The sequence below is a fragment of the Calliphora vicina genome, chromosome 2 (genome assembly GCF_958450345.1).
Source record: "Calliphora vicina chromosome 2, idCalVici1.1, whole genome shotgun sequence".
Classification (NCBI taxonomy): domain Eukaryota; kingdom Metazoa; phylum Arthropoda; class Insecta; order Diptera; family Calliphoridae; genus Calliphora; species Calliphora vicina.
In genome coordinates, this window is record NC_088781.1 from 136,049,680 (window position 1) to 136,070,116 (window position 20,437).

At 25.5% G+C, this 20,437-nt stretch overlaps 2 protein-coding genes across 4 annotated transcripts in view; both read left to right on the forward strand.

Moving 5' to 3' along the window:
• Positions 1 to 20,437, forward strand: part of LOC135952210 (protein CNPPD1) — a 526,375-nt gene that overhangs the window by 351,957 nt on the left and 153,981 nt on the right. The window lies entirely within an intron of this gene.
• The window catches only part of sick (sickie), a 234,646-nt gene that overhangs the window by 75,968 nt on the left and 138,241 nt on the right, over positions 1 to 20,437 (forward strand). For all 3 annotated transcript variants that reach the window (XM_065502052.1, XM_065502050.1, XM_065502051.1), the window contains exon 3: positions 1,677 to 3,348. In XM_065502052.1, coding sequence (XP_065358124.1) covers positions 1,677 to 3,348 — 1,672 coding nt within the window. The remainder of the gene's footprint in view (positions 1 to 1,676; positions 3,349 to 20,437) is intronic.

Below are 20,437 nucleotides of genomic sequence, written 5' to 3' on the forward strand. Positions count from 1 at the left end.
TCAAGTAGTTTAAAAAATAACTTTATTACTTAAAAAAGTGCTAAATTGGTACTTAAAAACTACTTTTTGTACTTAAGTACCTGCAGTAATTAAAAATGTATCTCTAGTTGTTAAAAAGTACCAACCTTTAGTAATCAAAAAAGAGCCTTTAGTACTTAAGTATTTGTAGGACTTAAAAATTTATATGTAGTGGTTAAAAAACTAACTTTGGTACTTCAAAAAGTAGTAAAAAAAAGTTAGTAATCAAAAAAGAGCCTTTAATACTTAAATTTATGTCTTGTGGTTAAAAAACTAACTTTGGTACTTAAACAAGTACATTTTGTAAGTACAAAATGTACTTAAGTAGCTACATTACTTAAAAAATTACAAAAAAAAATTAACAATTCTTGAAACACCTTCTAAATTCAAGTCTTTTAAAGTCATTTGTGAAATTTGTTTCATAAAATTTTCTAAAAATATTTTCCATTCAATTCTGGAAGCTCCCGTTGGTCATTGTTCTCTAAAATTTTCAAACTTTATCAAAGTTTCCCAGAAATTTTAGCAAAAATGTTTCCTCATACCTCAAACGTTTAAGATATTTCCTTAAACCATCATTGATTTCTAAAGTTAACAAAAAAAAAAACACAAACTCTGTTTTTTATTCAGCTGCCTCTCATTTTCCGTCGTTTGCCTGCCACATGTTGTCTCATTGTTGGTTTCTTCCTTGTTTTGCTGGCTGTTGTATTCTTTTTTAAGTACAACTTTCAACATATCACAAAACATAATTAATTGCATTTAATGCTAAATCAAACTGGGAATTTTATTTATTACAACACGAAAAATAAAATTTCAAAAAAAAACACTTATTTTTACAGCTCATGTGGCTCATGAGCATAATTTTTTTTTTGTGCGCATATTTATATTGTGTAGGCGCACGTGTAAAGGCACATTAATTAAAACATATTTTAGTTATTCACAAAATGTAGAGAATATAAATTGTGCTACAAAGTTAAAACAGATTAAGTCAAGATAAGAAATGATGACAAAATAAACTTTAATGTAATGCTGTAGGATAAAATAGGTTAAGTGGGTTTAATGGAGATATTGTTGTTATCTGTTTTCAAGACATGATTAATCACGTTTTAAATCTTTTCAAACACTTCATCTCAGTTGGTAGGGGTATATAAGTTTGTCATTGCGTGTGCAAGCCTATAAAGAAAAAATGTTAATAAAAAGATGTTAGTGTAAATCATTTTCCCGCATGTCCTAGATTTGCAAGGGACTCAAATCTTATATCTGTTAATTGCCTGTACGTTTAGGAATTTTACTATTGAAAATATGCCTAATCGGTTTATAAATGGCTGAGATATGATCCAAAATTCAACACTACCTCTTTTTTTTAATATTTTTATATCTCGATTACTAAGTTGTTTACAAAGATGATATGTATATCAAATGAAAGCTATTTCAAGCAGCTTTTCAATGCAATATACTCTTTTTTAAACAAACAATTGTTTTCTTAAAAAAAAATAAATTTTGTTCACTAAAAATAAAAAAAATTTCCTCAAAAAAAAAATTTTTTTTACCCAAAAAAATTAAAACAAAAACTATAATTTCTGAAGGATATATAAGACAATTTTACTTGTTGCTGTTAAATTTTCCAATTTTAATTTTTTCATTTTTCTCCTTTTTTCCAGCCATCCCCGGCTTAGGCAAAAGTGGCAGCGATTTCAATAGCAGCCGCCCCAATAGTCCACCCTCCAGCAATCACAGTGTACAAAGTTTAAAAAGTGGCAATAATAATGGACTACGACCGCCCAGCGTTAAGTCGGGTATACCGGCACCCGGCACCAACATCACACCCACCGTCAATGGCCCACAAAAGCACTCCATGCTGGATAAACTCAAGCTGTTCAACAAGGAGAAATCCTCTCAGCAGCAGCAACAACAAACCACCTTAAATCAGGCAAACAAAAATCAAATGCAATCGAAAAGAACCTCCTCATCTTCAGGTTTCTCCTCGGCACGCTCCGAAAGATCCGATTCTAGTTTGAGTCTCAACGATGGCCATATATCGCAAATCAAACCACCCACTGTATCGCTAACATCGGCCAATAAAAATCGCCAGGATGCTAAAGTTAAACAAACGAATTTGTTAAAGCAGCAAACCAAAAAGGAGCAAGTGAAAAATTCCAGTAAATTGGATAAAAAAGAGAAAAGTCCGGCCAGATCATTGCACAAAGAGGACACAGGCATGGACAGCAGATCTTCTACTCTCAACAGAAGTAAGAATTCGCTGTCTAGAACGGGTCTCAGTAATGATAAATCCAAGACCTCTAGTAGAACTTCATTGAACAATAAATCGGACTCTAAAACCTCTTTGATAATGCCACCCTCTAAGGCTTTGAACAGTCCCAATGGCACGGCTTTGCCCAAACCCATAGCTGCCATAAAAGGCACCAGTAAACTACAATCTGTAACTGACAATAAAAGTCGCTTGAGCAATTCCAATTCTTCGCAAGACATAATGATAAAAAGAGAAAAGAGCGACATATCAAACGCACAACAGCAACAGCATCATCACATATCCAATCATGCAGCAACTGCAAGCAACCTACAGCAACAACCACTCACACATATCGTTAAACCAGTCAACCTGATGACTGAAACCCAACACAAACCTCCCTACTATGCCAATACAACGCAACAGCAACATCAAACCCAACAAATGATGGCCCAGCAACATGCATCACCCCTGCAAGAGCCCACCTACAGCAGATTGCCTCCTCCCAAAACCGGAGGCGGAGGTTTGGGCACACCCTCATCCGTAAGAAAATTGGAATATAATTCCGGTCCCGGAGTATTGCAGCCTCAACAGCATTCTCCGCTCAGAAGTCTTACAGCACCAGCCACACATTCCCAACCGGTCACGCCCACCACACAACCGCCCAATGGGCTCATTAATACAGCAGCCAATAAATTCCACACCATACCCTCCAAGATAGTGGGCACCATCTACGAGGAAGATAAACCGGTAAATGTACAACCCATGCGTCCTCTTTTGAGGGGCTACAACTCCCATGTCACTTTGCCCACACGAGGCTCTAGAGGCACCCACCATTATGTGGCCGATTTCTGTGAGAATGACATTAATCAGGGCTATTGTAGTGATGGGGACTCTTTGAGATTTAGCACCTCACGCATGGGCCATCAGTCGCCTCTACAGAGTTCGCCACGTTTTCATGACATTGATAATGGCTATTTGTCGGAGGGCAGTAGTGGTATAGGCCTAACCCAGAATGGCCATGGCAAACATTTTCTGAGCATGATGCGAGCCAGGACTCAGCTGCCCACAACCATAGAAGAAAGGTAAGTTTGTTACTTCTTTTCCCCTTATTACTGTTACTGTTTCAGAGGAATAAAACAACTGGTTATTCCAAGTTTATAGAAATGAATCATTTTATTTGAGAGAAAAATAATCCTTTTCCTGCCACAAGCAGAGTTAGCTGAAATGTAGGAATGTTAAGAAATTTTCAAATGAATCATCATCATGTTAAATTGTTTGTTTGAGATATGTTTTTGTGTGCAGAAAATAAAGGCAGGGAATCTTAAACAATGTTTGTTACAATAAATCCAAAAAAAAATAGAGAGATATAAAGAAGCTTTTCGGACTTCCAAAAGCTTTAAAATTTAATTTAAACCAAAATGATCTCAAGCAATTTGCTGGTATTTTAAAACATATCCGGAAGATATATTTACCACAATTGTGAAAGCTTTAATAAAGCTTGGAGAAAGTTAAGATTTAAATTCTGCTGAAACGGCTTAACCAAAGTTAAATTTATAAAAAAAATGTTTTTAAATTGATCAAAAATTTAAGCTGGATTTAAAAGCTTTATTTTCTTTCAAGCTTTTGTGGAAAAGTGTTTTAAAACATGTTAAAATATTAATAAAATCTTAAATTTTTTATATAATTAACATATTCTTATCAAATATAGTTTTTTTGCAAAAAGCTGTTTTAGAAACTTGCAAGTATTTCCTGGGAAAAGCTTTTAATATATTTTAAAGTATCATAAAATACTTAAATTTTTTTTTGTAAAACAAATATTCAAACGAAATTAAGTTAAAAAAAATATATTTAAAGCTTTCCAAGAAAAAGCTTTTAATTTATATTAAGATAAAATGAACAGCTTTAATTTATTTTTATAAATATTATTTTCTTACAGAATAACGATTTTTTTAAAATTTGCAATAAAAGCTTTAAAGCTTTCTAAAAAAAACTTCTTTCTATACATGTCAACTTCTTTCTATACGGCTTAACCAAAGTTAAATTTATTACAAAATGTTTCTAAATTGATCAAAAATTTAAGCTGGATTTGAAAGCTTTATTTTCTTTCAAGCTTTTGTTGAAAAGTGTTTTAAAACATGTTAAAATATTAATTAACTTTTAACTTTTTCATGTCAAATAACTTTTTTTGCAAAAAGCTCTCTTAGAAACTTTCAAGTCTATCCTGGGAAAAGCTTTTAATATATGTTAAAGTATCATAAAAAACTTAAATTTATTTTTGCAAAACACATTTTCAAACGAAATTAAGTTTAAAAAAAAAAAAAATATTTAAAGCTTTCCAAGCTTTCCGAGAAAAAGCTTTTAATTTATATTAAGATATCATAAAAAGCTTTAATTTATTTTTATAAATATTATTTTCCTACAGAATACCAATTTTTTATAAATTTGCAACAAAAGCTTTAAAGCTTTCTAAAAAAAACTTCTATACATATTAAAATATCAAGAAAATTTTAAATTTTGTACATAATTCACATTTTCATACGAAGTAATGTTATTTTCAAAAATCCTACTTAAAAGCTTTTAAAGCTTTCTCGGTAAAAAAACTTGTAATACCTGTTACAATTCGTCAAAAACTTAAATTCGAATTTATAAATAAAATCTGCATAAGGAATAAACGTTTTTACTAAAAGTTTTCCTGAAAGCTTTTAAAGCTTTCTAAGAAACTTCTTAACTATTACTGGAGTGAGCTTTTAATTCGTGTTCAAATAGCATTAAAAGCTTTAGTTTATTTAAAAAAAAAATATTTAAAGCTTTCATAATAAAGCTTTTTTATAACTTTTCATAGAAGAATTTAAGGCTTTTCAAATGTTAAAATATCAAGAAAAGCTTAAATTTGTTAAATAATTAAAATTTTCATATGAAATAAAATCGTTTACAAAAATCTTATTTGGAAACTTTTAAAGCTTTCCCGAAAAAAACTTGTAATACATGTTAAAATTCGTCAAAACTTAATTTTTTTGTATAAATAAAATCTTCATAAGGAATTCCAGTTTTTACAAACAGTTTTCCTGAATGCTTTTAGAGCTTTTTATGAAACTTCTACATTATTACTGGATAGAGCTTTTGATGCATAATAAAATATCATTAAAAGCTTTAGTTTATTATTATGAAAAAATTCCATAAGGAATTACGTTTTAAGATGAAATTATATAAAGCTTTCTGCTTATTTAAAGCTCTCTAGAAGAAAGTTATAAAAGTATAAAATATCATGAAATGCTTTAATTTATTACAAAATATTTTTATGAAATAAACAGTCTTTCAAAGCTTTTCGGGAAAACGTTGTTAATACAGGTAAACATATTAAGAAATTATGTAAAGCTTTCTGATCATTTAAAGCTCTCTTGAAGAAAGCTTTTATTATTTGCATAAAATATCATGAAAACCTGCAATTTATTTATTCAAAAAAATGTGTTATGAAATAAAACCTTTCTGGAACAGCTTTTAAAGCTTTCCGTGAAAATTAATTTAGTGTTAAATAAAGTTTTATTTCATTAAAATAAATAAAACGTTCATACGCAATAAAGTAGTTTTTATAAATTTGTCTTAAAAGCTTTTAAAGCTTTTCGGGAAAATGAATTTAATACCTCTTAAAATATCAAAATAAACTTTATTTTTTTATATAATTTACATTTTCATATCAAATAAAGTTTTTTCACTAAGATTTCCTAGAAGCTTTCAAAGCTTTTAGCGAAAAATCTTTCAGTATATGTTTAAATATCAAAAACAGTTTCAATTTTTTATATAATTAAAATTTCCATATGAAATAAGAAAAAAAATTTGAAAGCTTTCATAGAAAAAAGCTTTTAATATATATTAAAATACCATACAAAGTGATAATTAATAGGGAATAAAGCTTTTTTAAATAGTTGTCTTAAAAGTTTTCCTGGAAAACTACTTTGATTTATTAATATTAAGCAAATTTTCATACAAATTTTTTTGTGTAAAAGCCTTTAATTAGTCAAAATTCTCTTTAAATTTGTCTCAAATAATTTCTAAACTGATGCTAAAAGTTGAAAAAAGCTTTTTAAGATTTCTGACTTGAAAGCTTTTAATACATAGTATAAAAAGTCTAAGCCATTGCTTAGGTTTATATTAAATAATATCTAGCCTGATTTCATTACATGAATAAAAGATTTTAATGCTTTTTTCCCCCTTTAAGAACCCCTGGCCTTTCTGTTTACATTTCAATCTGGTTGTGGTTAAAAAATATTTCATTTCTTTTTGAGTATTTCCCTGATTTCTTTGAATTTTGTTAAGATTCTTGTAGTAAAGATTCTTTTATTTTATATTTTTTTTTTTCAAACTTTTGCTTTGTTTTTGTTTTATTTGTTGTCACTTAAAGTGTTTCTTTTGATTTCATGGTTGTTAGCAGCAATTTTTATATATCACGCATTCTAATTGTGTCATTGTGGCATACAATTTAATTAACTGGAACTCACAAAATTCGTCTCTCTGTATATATAAAAAAACATACACATATGTATGTATGTTGGTATTTAAGTAGCCATGAAGTTGTGCAGTGGTTTACTTTGTCTTTAGCTGAATATGTAAAAGAAATTTTCTGTTAGTCATCTTAAAGCCTCAAGATGATAAAAGAAAGAGAAGAAATTGACATATTTCTTGAAAAGGGCTAAGTAATATAGATATAAAATTTGGATACGTTTGATAATTTATAATGTAATTCAAACAAAAATTTTGTAAAAAAATAAAATTCACTAAAAATCAATAATTTTGCCATGAGTTTTAAACAAATTATTTCTATATGACAGATTTGTATGTTTAAACGCAATATTTATTACTTCTAAGTAAAAAAATAAAAATTTGTTTTAAAATTTTTTTTTTAATTTTTCCTTAAATTTCTTAATTTTATATATTGTTTTAAAAATATAATTTATGCTATAATATAGCCTATAGTCTTGGCTTTCTAAAACATTTTAATTCTTCTTTATATAGCTATTAGTTTTGGAGTTATTAGCATTATGCTGAAAAATGCCATAATTAATATCAATCATACGCCCCCTAGTTAACTTTTTTTAATTTTTCTATAGTTTCTAGACCTATTAAGTTTTTTAACAGATTTTTTTTCTAATAAAAACTTCATTGAATATTACAACTTTTAAAGCCTTTTTATAGTAATAACAAGTTTTTTTTCTAACTTTTATCACACTTCCTTTGTAGTCAAAAAATTTCTTTTCAAGCTAACTACATTTTTTTTACTCTGAGATTTTATCAAAACGTTTATTTTACTTTTTTCCTGTAATATATTTCTTTTAGTATGTGTAATACTTATTTTTTCTTCATTTTAACAGGCATCAATTTGCATTTTAACTACTTTAGATAAGAAGAGCTTTAAGGCAAAAAAACAAGCAAAGTGTCAAATTTGCACTTAAATATTGTTCCTTTGAATAGTAACAAATTTGTTACAGTTTAGTTTCTCCTGTTTTTTCTCTCTTTCTTTATAGCTATTTGCAAATAAAGTTTCCTTTTGATGGAAACTTCATGTTTTTTCTAATTTAGTTGATTTTTTTCTACTTTTGCCTAAATTCCTTTTAGTGCAAACAGTTACGTGTTTGTGCATTAATTTTGTTAGATCAGACGTGTTGATTTGTATGCTAATGAAATGAAATTGTTAAAAGATAAAAAATTTGGGTAAAAAAAGCGGCAAATTGAGCTTAAATTGTATTAAATTACTGGAGTTGTTTTCTTTGGAATTTGTTTGGGTGCATTTTAATTAAGCAAAATCCACCCTGCTTTTTAATGAATTCGAAAAACAACAATGTTGTGGGAAATAAAGGCAAAGGAAAAAAACAACAAGTGTTTCTAAATGTGTAGATAATTGAAAAATAATTCCTTAAATGGAATAAAGAATTATTAAGCCTAAAGATATTTACTTTTTCTAAGGAAAAATACGAAAAAAATAAAAATCTATGTTATAAATAAGTAAAAATTTAATTAAAATGAAGAATATTACATTTTAACTGCAAATTAGCTTAATTTTTCATGCTTTTCTTTTTTATTAAAAAAAAAATCTCCATTTCTATACAAATTAAATATTTCCCGATAGTAATTTCAAAATCTATTTACTACCAAAATAAAGCCTATTGTGTTAGCTTTCTTCACAACTTTAAATTTATTTAATATCTCTTTTACTTTTGAAGTTATAAGCTTTTTTCCTAAAAATTTCTTAATTAATATCAATCATACGCCACCTTTGGAAAATTTTATAATTTTGTTATAATGACAAGATCTGTTGAAAAATGTTTGTTTTATATACAAATTTTAACAGTTTGGTAAGTTTTCCTTAAGCTTCAGTATTTTTTCATTAATAATTGTCCAGTTTTCATCTTTAAATTTTAAACATTTCTAAATTTTAAAAAATTTTTATTTCCTGAATTTATTTTAAAAAGCTACTCAATTGCCATAATATAGTGTTTGATTTCTGTATAACATCAATAAGCCCAATTATGAATAAAAATTCCCCGGGAGTTTTTCCCCATTAAATTTTAATAGGAAAAACTTTCCAATTAATATCAATCATACGCTAACTTCTTAAAATTTCCTTACATCGTTATAACGACAAGATTTCTAGAAAACTGCTTCTTTTATAAAGAAATTCTTACATTTATTTTTCATTTTCTTAAATCTTTAGTATTTTTTTTTATTTAAAATGTTTTAATTTTCAGGCTTTAATTATGTTTTGAAAATTTGATTAAAATTATTTTTAACATTTTCATACAAATTTCTTTAATCCTGCTTTAATTTTTAAAATTTTATTATTGTCATAATATAGCCTATTGTGTTTGCTTTCTATACAACTTTAAATTTTTTTAATATCTCTTTTAGTTCTGATGTTGTAGGCATATTCCCAAACATGTCTTAATTAATATCAATCATACGCCCCCTTTTTATTTTTTTTTATTTTTTTATAAAGTAAAGATTTAAGGATATTTTTAATTCTTATGTTTAAATTTTTATTTTTTAATTAAATTTCCTTGATTTATTTATATTAATGTTATTAAAATAATCCTTTTTCTGGGATTTAGTCGATGTTGAAAAAAATTTAAATTATAAAACCAAAATAATTTCTTTAGTTTGAGCTTTAAATTGTTTACTTCTTTGTCCTATTTCAAAATATTTATTAAGTCTATAATATACCTTGTGTCCCTGTCTTTCAAAATAAGTTTAAGTTTGCTTAATAACTCTATTAGTTTTGAAGTTATTAGCTTTTTCGTAAAAAAAGCCATAATTAATATTAATCATACGCCTCACTTACATTTTTTTAATATTTCTTTATTTCCTTTATATCAAATTATTTAAATATATTTTTATAAGCTATAAGCAATATAGCTAAATTTTTACATAATTTATCTTTTAAAATTTCCCATTTGAGCAAATATTTGTAAAAAAAAAATATTTTTTTTTAAATTTGAAAAAAAAAATTTCAAATTTAATAATTTGTTTTAGCTCAGAAACTGTATTAAGGTTATTAAATTTAGTTTATACTCCTGGCTTTCAATATATAATCTAGTTTGCTTAATTACTCTATCAGTTTAGGAGTTATTATCTTTTTTGTAAAAAAGAAGCCATAATAAATAACAATCATAAGCCTCATATTGACATATTTATTAATTCTTTACAATTTCCATTATATTAAATTATTTAAAGACATGTCACATATTTGTAAAAAAAATATTTTTTTTTAATAAATAAAAAATATTTTTGTTTATTTAAGCTTAAAATTTACACTTTTTTTGTATTACATAAAAAAGGTAATTATGTGTACAGTAAAGCTTATGGTCCTGGCTTTCAAAATTGTTTTAAATTTCCTTAAGTTCTCCATTAGTTTAGGAGTTATTAGATTTCCGAAAACAGCCATAATTAATATCAATCATACGCCTTGTATTAAAATTTTTATTATTTCATTATAATTGCCATTATATTAAATAATCTAAAGAGATTTTTGTAGGCTTTAAATATAAATAGATTTTCTCTCAACTTATCTTTTGAAATTTTTTATTTGTGTTGATTTTAGTATAAAAAAATTATTTTTAAAAATTCTAAAAAATATTTTTATTTTTTTTTCAAAAAATTTATTACTTTTTAGTATTATTACAAAATGTTTTTATATTTTTATAATATAGCTTTTGGTCTTGGCTTTCAAAATAAGTATAAGTTTGCCTTAGTATTTCTTTAGTTTAGGAGTTATTAGTGTTTTGTAAAAAAATCAATATCAATCATACGCCTGATAAAAAATATTTTTTTATTTAAGCTTCAAATTTACTACATTTTTGTATTACATCAAAATGTTAATTATGGCTATAGTAAAGCTTATGGTCCTGGCTTTCAAAGTAATTTTAAATCTGCTTAAGAAATGTATTAGTTTAGGATTTATTAGTGTTTTTGTGCAAAAAGCCATAATTAATATCAATCATACGCCTTGTATTAAAATTTTTATTATTTCATTATAACTTATATTATATTAATTTATTTAAAGAGATTTTTATAGGCTTTAAATATCAAAAGAATTTCTCACAACTTATCTGTTAAAATTTGGTGATTTTAGTATAAAAATTTTTTTTTTTAAATATTCTTTAGTTTGAACTTGAAATTTATTACTTTTTTGTATTATAACAAAAATGTTTAATATGTTTATAAAATAGCTATTGGTCTTAGCTTTTAAAATAAGTATAAGTTTGCCTTAGTACATCTTTAGTTTAGGAGTTATGAATTATTTCGAGAAAAAATCCATAATTAATATCAATCATACGCCTCATATTAAAATTTTAGAATTAAGGTTCCTAGATCACTTTAAATTTGATATGAAAATTATGTCTCAACCTAAAAGTTTAGCTTTAACGGGTCTCAATTTAATCTCGATAAAATCTTCTTTAATTTAAAATTCGCTTTAATATCTGATAGTTTTAGAAATGTTCCATTTTGGGAAATTGTCTTGTAAAATAATTAAAATACATAGTTTATAAATAATTTATGAAATTGGTTTCCTGTTTTAATTTCAACCTCAATAAAAACATTTTCAACAAGTCCTTTTTAAAATATTGTAAAACCGTATGCATTTAAATTACCTTGCTGCTGCTAGCAAATCCCCAAAGTATGCTATAAATTTTCTCAACATCAATTTTATTACTTCGCATTTGTAGTTGTAATTTGAAATTCTAACACGTTTTGTACTTACATCTATCTGATGTCTACTCTATCTATTGGATTATGTTTATTTGATAGGAAAGACCAGGTAATTGAATTTTAACCATAAGGAAAAGAAAACACCTTGATAAAATCAAACCTTAACAAGCATTACATATATTTGCTTTTGCTTTCTTGCTCCTTGCCATCTATAGAAAATAGTAGGACCTTTATTTAGTTTAAAACATGATTTATTTAATATTTTTACTCTTACATTTCATCTAATGATTACATTTTAGATGTGGGCAATAATAATAATGTGAAATACACCTAATAAATAATAAACCTTATCTGGGAAAGTGTGTTTAACAGCAACTAAACGTTGGCTGGTAACAGAGACTAACAGTCTGACTGTCTGTCTTTTATTGTTGGTCATGTAAATGAAGAGAAATGGTTTAAATACTAAACACGCAGTCAGACTTTAGTGTCCTTAGCAAAGTTTATTTTACTGACCAGACAGTTGATTTTTTCTATTTTAAACTCATATTTTTTTTGCTTAACCTTTTTTCCTTTTCTTTATATTAAAATAATCCTGTAACGTTTCTTAATGTTTTTTATTATTATTTTTGTTCTTTCTTTAAGAAAAAAAAGAAACAAATCTCATGATTTATGCCTGAAACTGCTTAAGAAATTTCCGCTTCCTTTTTATTGTTTCCCTGTAAACTCTCTCGCTGTTACGCATTATAAAATGATGTCTTATTTTCTTATTTTCTAACCGACAAGCATCAGAAACAGCCTTTGTCAGTTACAAACCCTGGCACACATGCTGTGTTTAAGAAATTTTTGTAAAATGCTGCTGCTTTTAAAAAAAATTCAATGAATTGTTAAAAGGAAAAGAAAGGCAATTAGGTGGAAATTTTATTATTAAAGCAAATATTTAATATATTTAATAATAATACACATATTTTAATATAAAAGTTAATAAAAAGTTATTTAAAATTTAAAAAACTGTGGAAAATATAAAGAAAAATTTATATTTTTTTATAGGACGTATGATTAATATTAATTATGACATTTTTAGCAAAAAAGCTAAAAACTGCTAAATTAATAAAGCAATTAAGAAAACTTAAACTGTTTTTGAAAGCCAGCATCATAAGCTTTATTAAGGCCAAAATAAACTTATTTAGGTAAAGCAAATAATTAAAAAGAATTAAGATCAAAATAAAAAAAAAAAATATTTTTTTCAAAAAAATTTTTTTGTATTAAAATTAAGAAAAATTAAAAATATTAAAAGCTAACTTATGTAAAAATGTATTCATAAGCAATGTGTAGGAAAATCTTTTTAAAAAAATTCATAAATCTGGAAATTATAAAGAAATAATAAAAAATTTAAAACGATTAAATTTTTTCACAAAAAAGCTAAAAACTTCTAAACTGATGTAGTAATTAAGTAAAGTTAAAGTGGTTTTAAAAGCCAACACCATAGAGTTTTTAAAGGATATAGTCAAATTTTTGAAAAATCACAAACTAAAAAAATTTTTTTTTTAAATTTTTAAAAAAAAAATTAATTTTCCTAAGAATACTTATAACTTTATAACAAATAAACAAATCAGAGAGATGGTAATTATTTTTGAAAGCTATGACTATAAGTCATTTGATAAAAATAGTCAATCAATTAAAAGAAAAAAAAATTATAAATTTAAGAAGAATATTTTTCAAAATAATTTTGAAATTTTAAGGTTTACAAAAATAATAAAAACTGAGCAAATTTAAAAGCTAAATATATAACAAAATTAATCTAAATTAGTAAAAGAATCTTAATTTAACTTCAAAATCCCAAAAAATCAATAAATTTTACTAAAATAACGAAATAAGAACATTTTTAAAAGGAAACGTATGATTAATATTAATAAAGGAATTTTTCAGAATAAAGCTTATAACATCAAAACTAATAAAGGTTTTAAATATGTAATACATGTTTTTGAAAGCTAAGACTCCAAGCTATTTGACAGCATTTATTTTATTTTTAACTTAGTATAAAAAATATAAAATTTTGGGATAAAAAAAAATTCCAAAAAATTTTTAATTTTTTAATTTCAACAAAAAATACAAATAATATAAAATTTAAAAGCAGTAATATAACAAAATAACGAAAATTTAGGAAAATAAGCTAAATTTTAACATAAAAACTAAAAAAAAATCCTATGGATCTTGAAATTTTGAACGAATATTACAATTTTCATATTGTGGCGTATGATTGATATTAATTATGACTTATTTCACAAGACAACGTATAATTCCCAAACTAAAAGATATTTTAAACTAATTTAAAATGATTTAGGAAGCTAAGACTTAAAGCTATATAATAGTTTTAAATATCCTATTGAAATAGTACCAAAAAATCTAAATATGTGCAGAAAAAGGAAAAATATTTTTTAAAAAATTTTCAAAATAGGACAAAACTTGAAAATTCCGCTTTTTGAAAACAGAAACGTGGCACAATTTATACAATTTTGTGAAATATTAAAATTTCTTTTTAAAAAAGCACAAGAAACTTAACAGAATCTTATAGATAAACAAATTATAAAGCAATATTACAATTTTCAATGGTGGCGTATGATTGATATTAATTATGACTTTTTTCATAAGACAATGTATAATTCCCTAACTAAAAGAGATTTCAAACTAATTTAAAATGCTTTAGAAAGCTAAGACTTAAAGCTATATAATAGTTGTAAATAGCCTATGAAAATAGTACCAATAAATCTAAATATGAGCCGAAAAAGAAAAAATAATTTTTTAACAAAATTTCAAAACACTACAAAACCATGAAAATGTTGCTTTTTGGAAACATAAACGTTGCTCAATTTATACAATTTTGTGAAATATTAAAATTTCTTTATAAAATAAGCACAAGAAACTTAACAAAATCTTATAGATCTACAAATTATAAAGCAATATTACAATTTTCAAATGGGGGCGTATGATTGATATTAATTATGATTTTTTTCACAAGAGAACGTATAATTCCCAAACTAAAAGATATTTTAAAATAATTAAAAATGCTTTAGAAAGCTAAGACCTAAAGCTTTATAATCGTTTTAAATGACCTATTAAAATAGTAACAAAAAATCTAAATATGAGCAGAAAAAGAAAAAATAATTTTTTAACAAAATTTTCAAAACACTACAAACCAAGAAAATTTAGCTTTTTGAAAACAAAACGTTGCACAATTTATAAAATTTTGTGAAATATAAAAATTTGGTTATACAAGCAGCACAAGAAACTTATTAAAATCATATAGATTTAGTAACAGTAAAGCAATATTAAAATATTTAACTGGTGGCGTATGATTGATATTAATTATGACCATTTTCACAAGATAACGAGTAATTCCCAAACTAAAAGAGATTTCAATATAATTTAAAATGCTTTAGAAAGCAAAGACTTAATGCTCTATAGTAGTATTAAATGGGCTTTTAAAATAGTACCAAAGAATTTAAACTTGAGCAGAAAAAGAAAATATATTTTGTTCAAAAAAAAAATAAAAATTAAAAAACTCTTTAAAAGTTTCTTCTTTAATTTCCCTTTAATGTAACTCATTTATTTCTCATAAAAATTTTAGATTAAATCACATTTTCATTTGCTGTCTACTTGATGTTTATGATTTTGTCATGACAACCATAAAATACATATTTATTTATTTTGTTGCCTCTGCTCTTTGAAGTAACTAAGACTCCATTTAAAGGCAATTGTGGCAATGACATTTTAAAGTACCAACTGAGTACTTTGACAGGTGACAATTGTTAAAGATTTTAAAGGCTGCAGCGAAAATATGAATTGTCATTTAACAAAAAAAAACAACAGATGATACCGAGACAATGACATGTAAGAATTGAGAGAGGAGGGAGTTACAAGTGCAAGAATAATTTAACTTTGTTTTGAAGTAACAAGAAAGGGGTTAGAAAATAGAAATTTTAATAAAATTTCAAGGCATAAAAAATTGTAAACCTTTTTTAAAAAGCGTTTAAAGAAAATTTAAACAATAACAAATTTTTAGAGGAGATTTATGGAAATAAAAATTAGAATATACTTTAAGTTTATTTAATTTTTAATTTTAGTTAAAATTTTATTGAGTTTTTCTTTAAAACCATTTAATGTATTTTACAAATCCTTATTTGTTTTAATTTTCATAATAATACCTAAAGTTTTTTTTCCACTTTTTTATGGTTTTACAATATTTTCCTGTTCACTCAGGCATGACCATGAATTTTAACGTGACCATGAATACTCTTAATTTTCCCCCCATTTCTATTAGATTAAAAACACAATGTGCTAAAAAAAAACGAGGAGTTCCTCACATCCTATTGCCACAAAAAAGTGTCAAAAATATTATGCGTAGTTCTGTTACACCTCTCGTCCTAACTCCCCCTTTAACTTTTTCAGCACTTTGTATTCCATTTTAGTATCCCTCCCACCCTCTTCATAAATTTCCCTTTTAGTAAATGAAGTGTAAATTTGTTTTTTTTATGTTATTTCTTAGTGCTTTTGTTTCACACAATTGAATTAAACGTGGACAAAAATATATAGTCGTTTAGTAGTAGATATTTTTGTTAGTAAATTAGTAACAGATTTTTATTTAATTTGCGGTAGAAAACCAAAAAAAAAGCCAAAAAATTCAATATTGAAAAGAAATCTACCGAAACAGTTTAATGAACTTAAATTTGTTTAAAAAATACTGCTACATAACACCTCCCAGCGGTGGCTAGTGATAGTTTAAGGTGTCTCGACTAAATTCACCATAGAGGTTAAGAGCCAAACTATAAGGGGAGTTTAGGTTTAGCTGAGACAACAATCTATGAAAAAGCTTGACAGTTTAATATTTCTTATTTATTCAACTTTTTATGTTTAAAAATTAAGAGAAATGTTGAGTTTTTGGGAATTTAAGAGCATTTTAAAGATTTTTTGTTTTATTATGATTTGTATTGTAGTATTTTTAGGAAATACAGAAAGAAGAAACTTCAATTTGTTGAGGAAATATCAAATTTTTACCAATTCACAACCGGTGTTGTATCGTTGTATAATTTGCTGAAGTTTTATAAAAATTTTAAAATCCCGCATTTTATTCCTCAGTCATGAAAGGAAGATTACTGAGCGGCTTAAAATGCTAATTATCTAAATTATTTTAAATTTTTTTTATTTAAAATAGTCAGAATTTTTACCAAATAATTCAAAACCTTAAAGATTTTTATTAATTAGTATTGAATACAAATTTTCAAAATCTTCAAAAAATAAATTAAATTTTCACAAAATTTATAAACACAAATTTAAATTTTTTTTTTTTAAATTTGGAAAAAACATGTTTTATAAAAATAAAATAATTTTTTAAATTTACATAAAAAATTTTATTTACTAAAATTGGAATTTTTAAAAATTTCAAAATTATCTACAAGATTTTGAAAACTTTTTATAAAAATTTAAATTTTTTTGTAATTTTAAAATTTATAAATTTCTGTAAAAAAAAGTTTTCAAAATATTTTTGGAAATTTTTAAAAATTCTAATTTTGAAAAATAAATTTTTTTTTATGTAAATTTCAAAGATTTTGAAAACTCTTCCATAGAAATATAAATTTTTTAAATTTTAAAATTTGTAAATTTATATAGAAAAGTTTTCAAAATCATTTTAGAAAATTTTAAAATTTAAATTTTTTTTTAAATTTCAGAAAAAAAATATCAAAAAATTTCAAAATAAAAAAAAGTATAAAATTTTTTTAAACAAAATTTAAATTTTTTTTATAAAGTTTAAAAATAGCTTTTAAAAAATTTTCAATATTATAAAAAAATAAAGAATTTTTTCTTAAAAATTAAATTCTTAAAAAAAAAAATTTAAATTCTTAATAAAAAAATTTTGAATTTTTTTCTAAAAATTTTCAATATCTTTTAAAAAAAATTTTATCTTAAAAATTAAATTCTTAATAAATTTTTTACAAATGTTTGGAAAATATTTTTTTAAAAAATTCGAAACTAAAAAAATTAAAGCAGAATCAAACAATCCCTAAATCTTTGAAAAATTTTTCCAAAAATTTCATAACAGAAATTTTTTAATAGACTCCTATTGACAAACTTTTAATAATCTCTATTACCATGACTAATTCTTTTGAAATGTTCCCCCAAAAAACTGATCATAAAACTAAACCAAACAACTAAATACAAAATTGTTTAAAACTATGTACAAGAAAAAATTCATATTTTTTAATCCACTATTTCTTTCATAACGATAATTCGATTTACAGCTTGACGTTTTGATTGTTTTGTTGTTCAGTTTGTTGATAAGTAATTATTAAAAAACATGGCACAAATATTCAATTCATGATTTTACCCCGGTAACCAAGTCAGCGTCAAAGGCAGTCAGTTATCGTAAGTGAGTCGTGCTTTTTACATGTGAAATCTTTTAAAGAAATCAAAAGACAACAAAATGACGCAAAAACAAATAGGCAGGCAAGGCAGGCAGTGTGTGCTGGATATTTTTCTACCCCACACTTGTGTTCAATGGTTTGTAAACAAGTGCCTTTGTGCTTTAGAGAAAAACTATAGTTGGTAATAAAGACTGATTAAGGAAGAATATTTTATTTAAAGTAAAGTATTTTTTAATAAAATAAATTATAGAAATTTACAAAGGACCAGTTCTTAGAATATTCATATAGCAAGTGCTATCAATATTGCTATTACATGAAATGTAATACTAGTATTGCTCTTACATACATAAGTTTGCTATTAGCTGTATCACTGCTACTGCTACTTTTGTAGCCAAAAAGGTTTTAATTCAAATCTTGCTATTGTAAAGAAAATTAGTTGCTATTATTATGCTACATGTGCTAGTAGTATTATTACTACAAAAATAAGTTGACTATTGTTACTATAAAGCTTTAACTTCTAATTATATGTTACTATCAAAAATAGGTATGCTATTGGTGTTATAATGGCTCCTCCTGCTATTGGAGCCCAAAAACTTTCAATGCAAATCCTTGCTATCTGTTATAGTTGCTATTATAACAACTACTATTATTGCTATTACATACAAATTTAGCTATTAGCTGTATTACTGCTTTTGCTACGTTTGTAGCCATATGAATATATGAATATATGAATATATGAATATATGAATATATGAATATATGAATATATGAATATATGAATATATGAATATATGAATATATGAATATATGAATATATGAATATATGAATATATGAATATATGAATATATGAATATATGAATATATGAATATATGAATATATGAATATATGAATATATGAATATATGAATATATGAATATATGAATATATGAATATATGAATATATGAATATATGAATATATGAATATATGAATATATGAATATATGAATATATGAATATATGAATATATGAATATATGAATATATGAATATATGAATATATGAATATATGAATATATGAATATATGAATATATGAATATATGAATATATGAATATATGAATATATGAATTTATGAATATATGAATATATGAATATATGAATATACAGTGGTGGTCAAAACATATGCAACCAGCAACAGAATTTTACAAAAGTGGTTTAAACTAGTTTAAGATGTAAACAAAAATATTCATTTGCTTATAATATTTTTTAATTAATGCTTTAAAAATAAGAATATGAAATTTAATTCAGAATTTTTTGCATTGAAAAGAAAAAAAAATAAAAAACTACGTATGGGTTGATATTTCATTGGCCAAAACATATGCAACTAATTGCTTTTAAAACATTTCTGTCTATAAAACTTAATATTTCGTGGCAAATCCTATATTTTCAATGACGGCCTTACATCGGCAAGGCAGTGAAGCTATCAAATTGGTAATAAAATTTGCAGGAATAGCGTTCCAAGCATCTACCAATCCTTGAAACATAATATCTGAATTAGTGCAATTTTCGGGGTCGATTCTTTGATTAACGATTTCCCAAATGTTCTCAATGGGATTTAAATCTAGTAATTGTGGTGGCCATTCCATTACCGAAACTCTTTCTTGTGCTAACCACGATTTAACAACATGTGAAGAATGCTTGGGGTCGTTATCGTGCTGAATAACTCATCGAAGAGGCATATTATCCACAGCATTTGGAAGCATTACTCTTTCCAAGATGTCTCTATAGATAAATCCATCCATTATTTCATTAATTTAGAGCGATGGGACAACTCCAGCAACAGAAAAACTGCCCCCATACCATTACGTTGCATCCTCCATGTTTCAGTGTCTTTTTACAGTATCGTGCTTGAAGCAGCGTGTTAAGTGGTCGTCTTACGTAACACATGAAATCACTTCCGATGATATTAAATTCGGATTCGTAGCTAAATAGGACAGTCGTCTATTTGTTTTCTGGCCAATTTGAATACTCCATAGCAAACTTCAAACGTTTCTTTTGATTACGTTTTGATATAAGCGGTTTTTGCGCGTAGGGAAAATGTCGGTGAAGCATGCAGGATGCAACGTAATGGTATGGGGGTTGTTTTTCTGCTGCTGGAGTTGTCCCATCGCTCTAAATTAATTAAATAATGGATGGATTTATCTATAGAGACATCTTGGAAAGAGTAATGCTTCCAAATTCTGAGGATAATATGCCTCTTCGATGAGTTATTCAGCACGATAACGACCCCAAGCACTCTTCACATGTTGTTAAATCGTGGTTAGCACAAGAAAGAGTTTCGGTAATGGAATGGCCACCACAATTACTAGATTTAAATCCCATTGAGAATATTTGGGAAATCGTTAATCAAAGAATCGACCCCGAAAATTGCACTAATTCAGATATTATGTTTCAAGGATTGGTAGATGCTTGGAACGCTATTCCTGCAAATTTTATTACCAATTTGATAGCTTCACTGCCTTGCCAATGTAAGGCCGTCATTGAAAATATAGGATTTTCCACGAAATATTAAGTTTT